The 15,734-nt window shown below is 32.3% G+C and overlaps 1 protein-coding gene across 1 annotated transcript in view; it reads left to right on the forward strand.

Moving 5' to 3' along the window:
• Positions 1-15,734, forward strand: part of LOC143053580 (MAM and LDL-receptor class A domain-containing protein 1-like) — a 71,021-nt gene that overhangs the window by 43,174 nt on the left and 12,113 nt on the right. Inside the window, exons 19-35 of the mRNA XM_076226378.1 lie at positions 319-438; positions 2,081-2,175; positions 2,691-2,817; positions 3,829-4,010; positions 5,116-5,197; positions 5,960-6,226; positions 6,818-6,915; positions 7,836-7,962; positions 8,396-8,586; positions 9,536-9,617; positions 10,052-10,174; positions 11,475-11,575; positions 12,216-12,348; positions 12,839-13,011; positions 13,289-13,367; positions 13,797-13,925; positions 15,013-15,119. Coding sequence (XP_076082493.1) covers positions 319-438; positions 2,081-2,175; positions 2,691-2,817; positions 3,829-4,010; positions 5,116-5,197; positions 5,960-6,226; positions 6,818-6,915; positions 7,836-7,962; positions 8,396-8,586; positions 9,536-9,617; positions 10,052-10,174; positions 11,475-11,575; positions 12,216-12,348; positions 12,839-13,011; positions 13,289-13,367; positions 13,797-13,925; positions 15,013-15,119 — 2,216 coding nt within the window. The remainder of the gene's footprint in view (positions 1-318; positions 439-2,080; positions 2,176-2,690; positions 2,818-3,828; positions 4,011-5,115; positions 5,198-5,959; positions 6,227-6,817; positions 6,916-7,835; positions 7,963-8,395; positions 8,587-9,535; positions 9,618-10,051; positions 10,175-11,474; positions 11,576-12,215; positions 12,349-12,838; positions 13,012-13,288; positions 13,368-13,796; positions 13,926-15,012; positions 15,120-15,734) is intronic.

The raw sequence follows: 15,734 nt of genomic DNA on the forward strand, positions 1-15,734 counted from the left end.
TGTCATTTTTCTATTGTGAAAAACCATTATTTCATGTCCTGTTAATTTGCTTTTTGTTTTATGGTTATTGTACAAGGAAAACATATTAACAATTTGTTATACTAATTTCTATGATCTAATGCAATTTTGATAACCCTCGCGTTATAGCTGAAAGGGGTATGATGAATCGTTCGGTGTCCTGTTAAAATTCAAAATGTTACTAACACCTTTACGATGTTTCTAATAAACTCTTCACAAGGAAGAGTAAACTAGGCTGTGTTTGACAATGTGAATAATATTCCTCCTCTTAAGAATCTTATACGTTTATGTTATCAATAGGATGCACAGATGATGAAAATACATGTGCATTTGGAACGTGTAACAGTGAATACAACAGTAACACATACACATGCTCATGTGATCAAGGGTTTACAGGAACCAATTGTGATATAATAACAGGTAAAATATTATTTCTATAAGTACAATATAGGAAGTAAAGTCACAAAAATACCGGACTCCAAAACGAATCTGAAAAGGAAAGTCCCTTATCAAATGGCAAACTCAAAAGCAGATTTACCTTTCAGTTAAAAATAATTCATTTTGGTATACGTGATACATATTGTCATTCATATTATGTCATGATGACGAAAATTTCAATTACTAAGTTAAGAATGATGCTTTTCTGTTGTTCTGTTTTATCAATAACTTTTTGTTTTCATAGAATTTATCATTATGATTTTTTTTTTAAAGTAAATACTGATGAATTGACTTGAAATTGTCTTTTGTTTTTATTCATACGATAATTTGATATGAAAGACGACTACTATTAATAATATTTTAAAGAAAACAAACTCTATCTGGAAACATTTCATTTAATGTTCTGTGCATATGGCAGGGATTTGAAAATCAAAAGACAAAATATATCAACATCAGAAGGTCATTCATAACGGTATGAGATTTATCATTGAATTTGCATTTTCTATGTCCATGAGTACAACGACGGTTGCAACAGTTAGGGAGAATTTTTTCATCCCTTGAGATCACCCCTGTTTTTGCAGAATTTATATTTTTATGCCCCAACTACGATAGTAGATGGGCATTATGTTTTCTGGTCTGTGGCTCCGTTCGTCCGTCTGTGCGTCCGTTCAGGTTAAAGTTTTTGGTCAAGGTAGTTTTTGATGAAGCTGAAGTCCAATCAACTTGAAACTTAGTAGACTTGTTGCTTATGATATGATCTTTCTAATTTTAAAGCCAAATTATACTTTTGACCCCAATTTCACGGTCCACTGAACATAGGAAATGAAAGTGGGAGTTTCAGGTTAAAGTTTTTGGTCAAGGTAGTTTTTGGTGAAATTTTAGTCCAATCAACTTGACACTTAGTAAACTTGTTGCTTATGATATAATATTTTTAACTTTGAAGCCAAATTAGACGTTTGACCCCAATTTCACGGTCCACTAAACATAGAAAATGAAAGTGGGAGTTTCAGGTTAAAGTTTTTGGTCAAGGTAGTTTTTGATAAAATTGAAGTCCAAACAACTTGAAACTTAGTACATATATATATATATGATCCCTATAGTATAATCTTTCTAATTTTAATACCAACTTAGATTATTACCCAATTTCACGGTCCATGGAACATGGAAAAGGATAGTGCGAGTGGGGCATCCGTGTACTTTGGACACATTCTTATTCTATTGTATCGTCATTTTAGTGCTTGTTGTTTACAATATTCATTTTATTATTGTAGGTTTTTCTTTGTCGTAAAGCTTGTGACTGTTAAATATCATTTTGATAAATTCTGTCTATTGTCTTTCCTTTTCTTCAGCAAATGGTGCCATAAATCGATCTATTGAATACCGTATTGCAGCGAATGTCAAATAACATTGGAATTTTAAATACAAAAGGGGCGAAACAAAAATGGAAAGAGTATACAAATATTCGGTCTCATCACATATTTAACCATTTGCATTTGATTTATTGATTCGATTTTCAACATTAATCTTCTTAATCAAACTAAAGTTGATCGTTCTCCTGTTTGATCATTGAAATAGCCACCCAGAAATCCCGAAATTGAGTAACTACAGATTACTACTTTTGTAGAATATGGAACAATCAGTTGTAATGGGGAAGCTAATGAGTATTGTGTGTTAGAGCAGGAGACACAGACTGACGACTTTGATTGGATATTTACAAATGTAAGTATCATAAACATTAAAAACTTTCATAATTACTAAAAAAATGTCAGTGTGTTTCCAAGGTAAAAGGATGGTCGAAATAAAATTCGTAGAAAAATTCAATTTTAAGTTATATTGAGATATGTTAACCAGAACCTTGTCTTTTCCATACTATGTTTTCATTATTTATCTTTTTAAGATTTCAAAATGTGTGTCAATATTTTCACCCTGCATTGTTTGAAATATTTATGAACAGCCTTCTTTTTTTTGTTACAAAAATTTCAAATCCAAAAATTTAAAATCCAAAAATTTAAACAAAGCAACACACAAAAACCATGAAAAAAAAAACAAAAATGAGACCTGCTATGTACACGTCCGATAATCAGTCGTAATTGACCAGAAAACAGGCTTTTGTTATATGTATGTTAAATGGTGCTATGTTAAACGTAAACAACTTCACAATAGCTATAAGTGCAACATGCGTTATTTAACTTTATTATTAAGAATGTGTTTGATTGAATATATATTTTAAACAGGCTAGAACTCCTTCTACTGGTACCGGCCCTGAGGAAGCAAAGGTTGGAAAAGTATTCATGTTTATTGAGGCATCAGATCAAAGCGATGACCAGAAAGCTATAATGGTCACTAAAATGTCTTTACCAAGTATGTATTACACTAGTGTACATAGATCACCAATTGAGTAGGACAATTTTGATAGTGTATATAGATACAGACGTTTTCTACAGTTCATAAAAATAGTTATAATCAAACACATTATCTGATCATACTAAAAAAAATGAATTATTCACTTATATATTATAAATTCAAGCATAAATATATAAAATTGGCTTATTCCACAATCAATGAATCAAAAAAGAACAACAAAAATATCGAACTCCTAGGCAAATTCGAAACCGGCAGGTACATCAATACTTCACTAACCCACACGCCATCAGTCATCGGAACCAGCGAAAAGCAACTGGTATATTTCTGCCAGGATAAAACATTTTCCAAATGAATTGGTGGGTTAAACAAAGGCAACAGTAGTATACCGCTGTTCAAAACTCATAAATCCATGGACAAAAAACAAAATAGGGGTAACAAACTAAAACCGAGGGAAAAGCATTTAAACCTGGTTTTATAGATAGCAAGACCTCATGCTGTATGACACTATCCTTAAGAAAATCTTATTAAGAAAATCGATTTTCAACAACATACTTAAATCATGCTAATTGATGAACAAGCTGAAGTGAATAAAGAAAGAATCTCCGTTTCAGAATCTGATGCATTATAATATTTTCAAAAATGTACACCAAAACGTCGTGATTGGTTAATCCAGTTTAAGTGAATAGAATAGTAACAGTCTGCTATATCACCCTTAGAGCTTCGTGTTATTTAATTTAGTATACTAAATGCCATGTTATTAGTTTCAATGAAATTTCAAATTCAAAGTGAACAACTGTGATGTCTTGTTCATTCAATCGTCCGTACAGCTGTATTTGATACAGCACACACTTGATCAAGGGTCGCCGTGAAGGGTATTTAAGTATTTGCTATGGGATACAGTAAATTTTAAGCTAATCTAAATCTGGCATTTTTACATGAAGTATGATGATAATGAATATCTTATGAATGTACACATGTCCCTATTATTACTTACTTACTTACTTACAGGGGTAGATAGATGTCTTCGTTTTTGGTATCATATGTACGGACAAACTATGGGTACCTTAAATGTGTACACAGAAAATGTTCAGGGTACATCGTCACGTACTCAGATATTTACAATGTCTGGTGACCAAGGAAACCAATGGAATGAAACAGCCGTCTTTATTCCAGAAACAGATGGATTAAAGGTAAATTGGTTTAGAATAGTTAAATTACAGATGATATAACTTGTAGCCTTAGCTAACTTTTTTTTCCGGTGTTGACTTCAAGGAATTGAGTTGTCATAAAAAATCTTATTTATTTCTGCGAATTTTATTCACAAATTGCGACGATTTTCTATTGGTATAACTGATATTAATCACGTATCACAAGTTGAAGACCATCCGTATGTTAACAGCGGTTGTTTATTTTCAACTTTTATTCCATCTGGATTAGCTATTGTGTATAACATCGTCATTAAGAATATTTAAGGAAATGCTAGAACTACAAAATTTGGCCAAATAAACTCGTAACAATGAAATAGTTTTGCAGATTGATTTAATTTTTAAAGAAGCCTTATTTGCACTTGTTGTTCAGTGATTGTCGTTTGTTGGTGTGGTTCATCAGTGTTTTTCGTTTTCATATAAACAAGACCGTTGTTTTTTCTTTTTGAATGGTTTTACACTAGTAATTTATGGAGACCTTGATAGCTTGCTGTTCGGTGTAAGCCAAAGCTGTATAATGACCTATGATGGTTTACTTTTACACATTGTGATATGCACGGCGAGTTGTCTCATTGCCATTCATACCAAATCTTCTTATATCTTCTTATGCATACGAAAGACTCAATCTCTGTAAGTTGTTTTCCTTCAGATGTCATTAAATATCTAAAAATGAAAACAACACGTTTTAAATTTAATTCGTCCAATTCGTCTATAATTACCTTCATCAGGAACGCCCAAAGCCGAATATTTGAAAACCAAGGCTGTATGCATACCGAAACAATTAAAGAGCTTTATATTATGATAAAAAAGGAACTTTAGATAGCCATATCCATCTAAGGTTAACTTTGCCTGAGGGAGTGTTTCGATAGATTCTTGATTCCTGGTTTTGTGTAGTGGAGGAAAAATAAAGTCACAGCATGACTAGTCTACAATCGTTAATCCAATTCTAGCTTATTCATGGATGAAATGAATTGCACTTTGATATGACACTGGCTTACCTGTACTGATGGCTTCTCTTGCGTTAAGCCCTTCCGAGATGTGGCGTTTCATTTAATATAATTTCTGAAAATATCATGTATCTATATCTTAGGTAATTTTTGAAGCAATTCGTGGCAGCAGCTATGCATCAGATATTTCCTTAGACGACATAAAGTTAATACCAGGCACATGTGGTACGTATTTGTCATATCAAAAATTATTTACATGTTTATGCGCATGACCTATTCATTTCATTGAATTCATTTTGTCAATAAGGCATAATTCGTTTGTAATAAAAATTCAAAAGTGCACTGTGTTTACCATACGAATTATTATAGTAACAAAATGGGTTTGTCGTACGGTTAACTGTAATATTAGGGAGAAGGTTGTAAATCTAAGTAGTCGAATGAATGATTTTAAAATGTATAAAGCAACCAACTATATATAGCTGCAGTTACTTTTCAATGGCACATAAGCACTCCCGATTTTTAATATTTTTATCAAGGTCCATGTACTTTAGATAACCGTTTACCGTTTGTGTTCAGTTATTATGCGTTATTTAAGACATCAAAGTTAAATATCCTTTTCAGCAGCTTTTTTTCCCTACCAAATGCCATTTGTACAGTTTAAAATATACGACAGGATAACCATAGCTATTATTATTAAAGTATACTCGACTTGATCAGTACGTGATGGATGCATATGCAGTTATTTTATTATCTCTGTAATCGATCAGTTAGTAATATGCTTTCCCATGGAAACACGTCCATCAATTGTTATCAAGCTAAATCTGTCATCGACAGTAAGCGATAAAAGCACAGGAAACTGTTATTGCATTGATTTTGTAATCGATCAATTAGAGATATCCTTTCCCATGGAATCACAAAAAGTTTGATAAAGGTAAATATGTCATTGATGAGTTAGCGATAATCTTTTAGTATCATTTTTATTTCCAGAGAATCCCCTTACAGAATCGGATACAACAACTACTACAACGACCACCACTACGCCCACAACAACAACTACGCCGACGACAACCACGACACCGACAACAACTACTACACCAACAACAACCACCACGCCGACGACAACCACTACACCGACGACGACCACGACACCGACGACAACCACTACACCGACAACGACAACTACACCAACGACCACAACAACGACACCAACGACAACCACTACACCCACGACGACAACTACTTCAATTGTTACAGGTTAGTCTACCAATACAGTGTAAATTGCCTAGTCAGACATTTGAGTATTTCAACATCCTGCTTTGACCGACAAATTTTCATGGTCCCAATATACATGATGTATGCCTATCCTTAGTGGTAAAAACTATTCCAACACTGTGCTTATGTATTCTTGTAGATATATTATGCAACGGCTTTACTTCATTTATGAAAATCTGTTGGTACTTAAAAAAGCTTTAAGATAGTTGTATTTAATCCAATAAACTATTATTTGAAATAAAAATATCTACTATTCTCAAGTTTAATTTAAATAAATGTATTTAATTTATCCCTCATTCTTTCTTAGTTTCATCGATTAAGTATGGAAAGATGTAAAAATGATATGTTTATCAGTAAATACTAAGTATTGTTAATTTGTGTATACGATGCATGCCCTACGAACAGATGTTCGTTCTTGACGAACAGGATAGACAGTTTTTTTTTGTATATCATTAAACATATAAATTGCATTGCTGTCATGTGTTCTTCATCATTTGTGTATTTTAAATCAGCAAATAAGTGGACACAATATTTATACAATCACTTTACAGAGTTTGATTTAATGTCATTCAGGTCCAGATTCCTTATGCAGATGTTCTTTCGAAGCTGACGAGACAGACTGTTGTTTATATGATGCCATTGACGATCAAATGAACTTTACAATTAACTCCGTATGTATAATGATATGTTTTAACAGTGCATAGTCTGTCATTTACTGAAAACAAATCCAGGTTGACATATAACAAGATTTCATCCTATTTCATAAACGACTGAAACTGTTTTGAACATACCAAATGTTATCACTTACTAGAAAAACCAAGAGCAAAATATAACAATGTTAACAAACCTATAGCAAATTTTTATTTATCAACGGCTGTTATTGCAGATTATGCATGTATATGAGGGATGCTTACATTGGCGATGCATCAAGTTTCGCTTATTGTTGAAGCTCATGCGAATCCCAGAGCGTTCGTTTGTAAGCTTGATTTATACATTCTAAATTGAATGGTTGGATTTGGGAGTCGTCCCGTTAAAAACTGTTGGAAAGACTCCAACATCAAAGGCGGATCAAGGAGGGCTGATGAGGATTTGGTTGGTTGTGTAGGGAATAACTGAGGCATGACTGTAGAGCCCCCTCCTTATGTCAGTCGACGCCCTCCCTTATGTTCTGGATCCGCCATTGAAGTTCCATGTATTATTCATGTTATATGCATAAAAAGAGTATATGCGAAAGGAAATCTAGAGAGTATTTGCAAGAAAAGACACTGTAGCAACATCAGGTGTGTCGATAGGGATGCGCGTTTCCTTTTGAACATTTCTGTTCCGTCCAACGCAGTTTGGATTTTACATGTGTCAACATTCAAATCAATTTTAAATTCATAAACTAATCCATTTACCAATGCCATTAGGCTTGCGTTATTCCTGTTTTTGGATTTTAAAAATCTTGATTTGTTTACTACTTTTAAGGGCAGTTTTAAGTATATTCTATTCATTTGCACTTATGTTTTGATTTTTTTCTGAGATGAAAAATAATTTATATTTCTATACTATAAGCGTGGTATCTTTCATGATTTCTGTTATTTTGTTTTAGGGACCTACTTCGTCTGTTAATACTGGACCAAATTCAGCATTTGAAGGATCTAACTATGCTTATATAGAGGTATCAGGACAATCAAATGCAGATAAAGCAAGTTTGGTATCAGATATTTCGTTTGAAGGTAAATATTTGACCAAACCGTAATAGCTTTTAGTAAAATAGCAATAGTAGATCCATTATTAAAATAGTCACTGTATTTGCACCAGAAATAAGACATCAGCTACTGTCGTTTGTGTGGGGTGTTCTATTGTGTTCATAGCGTATTACAATATGGTTATCAGGACTTTTCCGACTTAGCAAACAAAACATTATATATACATGTATAATTATTAGGAGGAACAGTGGAGATGTACATTGATAAGATTTACAGTTTCACCTTAAACGAATTCAAGTATGGAAGGGAAACCTATGGATCCCTCATAGAGTTGCTTCCATGATTCTTCAACATACCAAAACTTACCACAATAAGATTCTATACTAGATTCAATCATTACCTGCTCGACTTCCAAAATGGCAAATTTTATCTAACTATACTTGTTATGCTATTTTTGCAGGTTCCGTGTATTGTCTGTCGTTTGCTTATCATATGTATGGTAAAGAAGGATATATGGGAGACTTGGTTGTTGGGACAGGAACCAGTAGTACTGGTAGTGTCATAGATAATGTGTTACTTTCTAAGACAGGCAACAAAGGAAATGTATGGTATACAGCTGCTATAGACTTATCTGGTAGTACTGGACGAAAGGTATTTAAAAGTAAAATAACAAAAATACCAAACTCCTAAAACAAATGGCAAGAGATGAAACACATCAAACAAATGGATAAGAACTGTCATGTTCCTGACTTGTATAACATGGTGGATTAAATTTGGTTTGATAGCTGGCTAAATCTCTCACTTATATGGCAGTTCCATAAAATTCCATTGTACTGATATAGATATATGAACAAAACATTATAAATTAGATGTTAACCTTAACATGCCGTCAATTCCATCTTACCGTCCGTACCAATTTTGCAACAAAGCTTGATCTGGGACATTCCTGTCCTTAGATACATTATTCCTTTTTTTCATTTAGGTTTAAAGTCGTTCAATTTCAAATGTATCCTCTTTTTTGAATAAAAACATAATTACACGCACTTACTAGCTGTTAATTTTTACTGCTATAGTGATAATTAGTATTATATCTGGGGTATGTAGTTTTACTTATGATGGTTTGTATTATCTTAGAGATGATGAGAGTGTAAAATACCATGCCATTCATCCATTGTTAATGACTATTATACTATTAAAAGATATATGAAAATATAGCAATTAAAATTATAGCGCAGAGTTTATAGAGGTCTAACATTCGCTTCTTAAATTCTAGGTACTTGTCATTATAAATGACGTTGTCATTCATGCAACATAAAAGAAATGAAATAAATAGAATAATATAGGTTAAAGATATGTTCGGGGACATTTAATCAAACAATGCATAGATCTATTCAATCATCTGATTCATTGAAAAAAAACTAATGACACTAAAATGAATTTATATATGAAAGCTTGAACGAGGAGTACATAGGTAATAACTGTTAATGTCCCCCACTGTTTTGATTGGCTTGCAATTTGCTTGCTTTGTTTTGTACAATTATATTTGTTATGTGTTTTTCAATATACAAGATTTAATCTAGAATTACCATTACACTTCCAGCTCATCATAAGTGCATCAAAAGGATTCACTCTTCATGGTGACATAGCTATTGATGATCTTACTGTTCACCAAGGGACATGCAGTAAGTTTACTGGAACAACTCTGTCACATGTATGCAGTAAAGAAAGATTATGATATGCATTGATTCAAACCATTATTTTTTATGCTTTTTTCTATTTTTAACCTGATCACTCTGATTTGGCCACAACGTCTTTACTGGTAATTGATTTACCTTCTTAATTGAGTATCATATTGATGAATTGTTTAAGGTTTCCCACGTACTTCCTATAAAAATTTAAATTAGATTTATTTGGTAAAACCTTTCGGAATGTTGGGTCGTCAATGCTCCTCAACTTCGTACCTTTGTTTAGTATTTTTAACTTTTTGATTTAAGTGTCACTGGTGAGTCGTTTTTACACCAAACGCGCATCTTGCGTACAACAATGTAATCCTGATATCTTTGATTTTTATTATTAAAAACAAACAGAAAAAAATAATAATGCTTTGAATTTACAGGTAACAATGTAGACCCATGTTACAGTCAGCCTTGTAATATGGGTGGAACTTGTTCAAGTACTGGTGGTACATTTTCATGTGATTGTAACCAGGGTTATCTAGAGAATGACTGTTCTGTTATAGGTTTGTAATTGATATCATAATACACGTACTGTTAACAGTGTTTGCCTTTTTGTTTTTGTTTAAGGGAGTTCGCTTCTCAATTTCAAAGTAATTAACTTTTCAAAACACTAGTTTATATTGATAAGGAATTAATAAAGGAATCCAAAGAGCAAAAAAAATATATAGGTCACCGTGCTTGTTTTCGAGATATGAGCCATTGAAATTTTGGCGGGAAAATATTCTCTCTTGACTTTTCATAGCTTTATCATTGACAAGTTAAAGTTCTCAAAGACTGTTAAAGAATTTCAAAAAGAAAAATGGGGGTCACCGGGCAAATTTTTTCAAGGCACTCAAATGGATAAAAACAGAGGATTCTGAAAAGCTGACAAAAAATCCAAAACATGACAAGCCAGCTTCCTTAACTCGACGTTTCTGATACTAATGCAAGATTTTCAAAAGCGTACAACAAAACTTTGTGTTTGGATTGAGATGTACTAAACAATAAAAAAAATCGCAAATGATGCCATGTCAATTTTCATTTTGGACTACGAACAATGCATTTACTCATAGTGTTTAAAATTCTGAAAAGGTAAATTCCACTTCGTGTTTGAACATTTACTGAGATATATAGGTGGTTTATGTACGTCAATCATTTAACCGAAAATACACTAGTCTTATGTCTGATTGTTACTTTCATCAAAAACAATTTTGAGAAAAAAAAATCTCTTTTAATATACTGAAGACATGATGGTTTTGAAAGTCCTCAGTCGAAGTACAGACATGAGGAGGTAAGTACATGAATCTCTTGTCGTTAAATTAAGGTGGTACCCAACACTTTAACTAAAATTAATTTGGCTCGTTTAATTTTCTTAAAATTTTGACAAAATATTTACTTTGACCCTTTTACAAAAATATAAAAATTTCAAAAAATTTGAACAAACCGTTTTATCAGAAAAATTACACTGGTTATATAGCAGTTTGACAAACACTTATTGTGATCATTGAAAAGCCTAATATTCCCTTTACAACACAAAGTAATCAAAACGTTTAGTTTAGAGTTATCTCCCTGTAGTGTTAGGTACCACCTTAAGCAAAACAATTATTACGATTCAGACATCACATGATAACAATACAAATATAGAAGAAAGAAAGAAAATCATTTCTTTATAGAGAGCGACATGAAAACATTTGGATTTTACTATGTTGTTTGTTTCTTAAAACAAAGAATGACTGTTATTATATCAATGCTGACGGATGAGAATCACTTTAACTTTTTGCAATTATGAATATCATTCATGAATATAATTTTATCAATTTAAAGATAAGTCTAACAGTGACAACTTTCTATGTGATTATGAGGCAGATACAAATTGCATTTTCAATAACGTGGAAGGGGATGATCTTGATTGGCGTCCAATCCAAGTAAGTAAAAACAACTGGCCTTTTTTATTTAATAACAAGAATTTTGCTTTACTTTGAGAATCAATTGTGGAAATCTACTAAAAAGTAAAAAAGGGCCTTGTTAATGACGAATCGGTGATAATAAATACATTCAATATTTCTATAGTTTGGGTTTTTTTTTAAAGGCTAGAATTTGTTAACGAAATAATATGAAACTATCATTTGAGACCCATTTCATAAAAAACATACCAGGATTAAATTTTGTATTTACGCCAGATGAGCGTTTCATCTATGAAAGACTCATCAGTGACGCTTGATCAAAAAAGTAAAAAGGCTAAATAAAGGCCGACGTGAACAGTTGAAAGAGCATGTGTTTAAACAAATGGCATAATCTTATAGATAAACATATCTAATGATTTGTGATTTCATACGGCTGTCATACAAGTGAGAGGTTTACTTAGCTATAAACCAGGTTTAATCCATCATCTTTTTAAACAAGAAAATGCCTTTACCAAGTCAGGAATATGACAGTTGTTATCCATTTGTTTGATGTGTTCTAACTTTTGATTTTTCCAATTGATTAGAAACTTTCCATTTTTAATTTTCCTCACAGTTCAGTATTTTTGTAATTGTACTTTTTATTGTATTTTTTTCAACACAGGGATCTACACCAAGTAGTAGTACGGGGCCAAATGCTGCTGCCGCTGGGACGAAGTACATGTATCTGGAAGCCTCTCTACCTAGTGCTCAAGACGACGTTGCAGTCATGGACTCAACTAAATATAAACTTCCAAGTATGTTGTCTTTCAAATAAAAATAACAAACAACTAGCAATATTAAAAAGCAAACATAAATTAATTTAAAAGATTACGTTACAATACAAAAATACATACTTTCAATAAGGTGATATAAGAATTAGCGTTTGCTGATTTGCATCTATCGACTGTCTATCAAATGCACACTCGGTCAAAATGTCACAATAAGGAATACGACATGTTTTGTATGTGCAACAGGAATACATAAACTAAAATAATGGTAACTGACGTAATTCGTTATCACCTCATTAAAGATGCATATCGGTAATAGACATAGGGACAGTTGAAGGACTGCTCCGAGTGCGTGAGTTTCTTTCTGCATTGAAGACTTATAGGTGCATTAGGCTCTATGGTTGGGTTATTGTCTCTTTGACACATTCCCCATTTTCATTCTCAATTTTTATAGCGCTATTATTACATGTATGTTGCATTATTTGTTATACACGTTCATGTTAACGATTTATTGTAGGTGGCGCATTCTGTTTGTCATTTTCCTTTCACATGTTGGGGAATCCTGGCAGTCTTGTTGTATCAGCTGGTGAAAGGAATGGCAATATGAATTCAATTCTGACTCGAACTGGTGACCATGGGGATTTGTGGCAACAGACACAGACAACAATTATTCCGTATGACGATCTCGTGGTAAGGAGTTTTATATATAAATGATTAATGATTCTACGTCATTTGGTTGTCTCATTGGCAATCTTACCATATCTTCTTATTTTCTATATCTTCAACATAGTGAAGTATCAGGTTATCAGGTTATCAGTGATTTATTTTTTAAGTTTGTCGTTATGACCTTTGTCGACGGTTCTATGGTTTGTTCTAGTATTCTGCATTTCGTGTTTTCTTTAAAAGATCATGTTTCACTTTTTTTGGTTTAAGACTTTCATTACATCATTTAAGCATTATTTTTCAGATTTCAGTTAGAGGTATTAGGGGATCAAGCTGGCAAGGAGATATAGCTCTTGATAATATTTTACTTACAAAAGGCCCCTGTAAGTAAAATTTATTGATCAAATAATGCATCTTGAAAACAAATCAAAGCCATTAAATTTATTTCGTTACAGGATCAACCTACAAAACATATATTACCTACTATGGACTTATTCGGTGATTCACTATCTCAAAACAATAACGGCTTATTTGAATACATAGTACATTAACAGAGAAATATGTATATATATATATATATATGGTTTCGATGATATAGCCTCTAGTTTGTATGACAGATTTTATTAAAGATCCTTTAACCCTCTGTTAATATTAGAATATTGGCATTTGTGACGAATTGAAGTTATAGAATTGTTCATAAAAGGCAACGCTTTAATTTATTTTAAGAAAAGAAAGATTGAACACTTATTCTAATGTCTAAATTATAATTCTACATTTGTTCTATTATGAAATTTTATAAATACCTTGTACAGGTTCAAACATAGATCCCTGTGGGCAATCACCATGTGTAAATGGCGGACAGTGTTCCCCGAACTACAGTGATGGTACCTTTACATGTTCGTGTACCTCTGGATGGGTAGGGGATACATGCCAATTACAAGGTAAGAAGCCAGAAACATTTTTTAATTCAGATAGATATAAGAAGATGTGGTATGAGTTCCAATGACACAACTCTGCATCCAAGCATCAATGTGTAAAAAGTGAACAATTATAGGTCAAAGTACGGCCTTCAATTCAGATGTCTTATTTTATAAGTTTAAAATGTTTGTCTATCAGAATCTGAAATTACCTAGAAAGACCGATTTACTATATGGGACAATCTTAGTAAAGCGTTTTAAAATGTTTAATGTAATTTCTAACGATTTATTGATAAATATATATAATCTATTCGAGCTTTCCATGTAATGCGAGAAAATTAGTCTTTGTACCACGTGGATTTACAATCATTGATTAGTTTGTTCGCCGGCCAATTTCGAATGTATTTCCTGTGTTACAAAATACAGTTTAAAAGAAAGGGGTGAATAAACAAACTCAATGAATATACTCTCAAGACTTTTTTTATGTATTTAGTCATTTAAGCATTATAATTAGTTATCAAAGGTACCAGGATTATAATTTAGTACGCCAGACGCGCGTTTCGTCTTCATAAGACTCATCAGTGACGCTCATATCAAAATATTTATAAAGCCACACAAGTACAAAGTTGAAGAACATTGAGGATCCAAAATTCCAAAAAGATTTGCTAAGGTAATCTATGCCTCGGATACGAAAATCCTTAGTTTTTCGAAAAATTCAAAGTTTTGCAACGAGAAGTTTATTTAAATGGCCACATTATAAATGATTCAGTGTCAAAATAGAAATTTTATCAAACATAGACACTCAAATCACATCTTCTTTTTTATGTGTGAGAGATAGCATTTGATAATTTGCAATATAAGATTACAAACAGTGCAATAATGTGAAAAAAATCAAAAGAAAATAATAATTATATATTTCAGACACCTTTAAAAAAACTCTTGCAACTACGTTTTGTTTTGATGTGTGATTCAATTCCAGTTTGTTTTTATATCACTGACTTTACATTACTACAAAGCATTTGATTTTAATGATGATCTCATGTATTCAATTACTAGTACTGTATATTGTATATTTTGTCTTTAAATATAGAAATACATAATCTTATTGTAGACGTCACAATGGGGGTAACCTATACATGTGAATTTACGCCAGGCGAAAATGAATGTGTTTTTACTAATACCCAAACTGGAGATGACTTTGACTGGACACTAACAAATGTAAGATTAATATACATAATATTTATTGTAATTAAATGTAATCTTTCTACATACATACGGAGATCGTTGAATTATCATAAATTACGTCAACATGGAGCAACATTTGTTTATAGAGTGTTGAGTCCAATGTTGTTAATTTATTATTGTTCTTCCATCTTCACTGCTTTGGGAAAGGTTTTTTTTATTATATATCTCATTTTAGTTATAATCGTGCTAAAATTGAATAAAACTAGTGCCATGATGCGAATCAAAACCAAATTAAAATTAATTTATTATATTAAATTCCGATGATTTATCAATTAATTTAAAATTCACTTCTTGCGCCTAGTGATCAATATAAAGGTGCCGCGGCAGGCAATACATAGACAGGTCAACCAATAAATGCAAAAAACTAATCTTTACTGAGGTGCCAGATCGGACTTTAAATACACATGCTATATTTCCCCTTATCTTCTGTTATCCGGGACACGTTCCCAAGTCTTTATCTCATTCGTGTCAATAGAATATTCCCTACATCATGAGGAAACCAATGAGAAACTCTATCTATCACGTTATATTTTCAAGGTGGTTTGAATATCGTATGAAATTAATAGGTTCAAACCGTTATGCTAAGCA

Source organism: Mytilus galloprovincialis, chromosome 12, assembly GCF_965363235.1.
Source record: "Mytilus galloprovincialis chromosome 12, xbMytGall1.hap1.1, whole genome shotgun sequence".
NCBI lineage: Eukaryota > Metazoa > Mollusca > Bivalvia > Mytilida > Mytilidae > Mytilus > Mytilus galloprovincialis.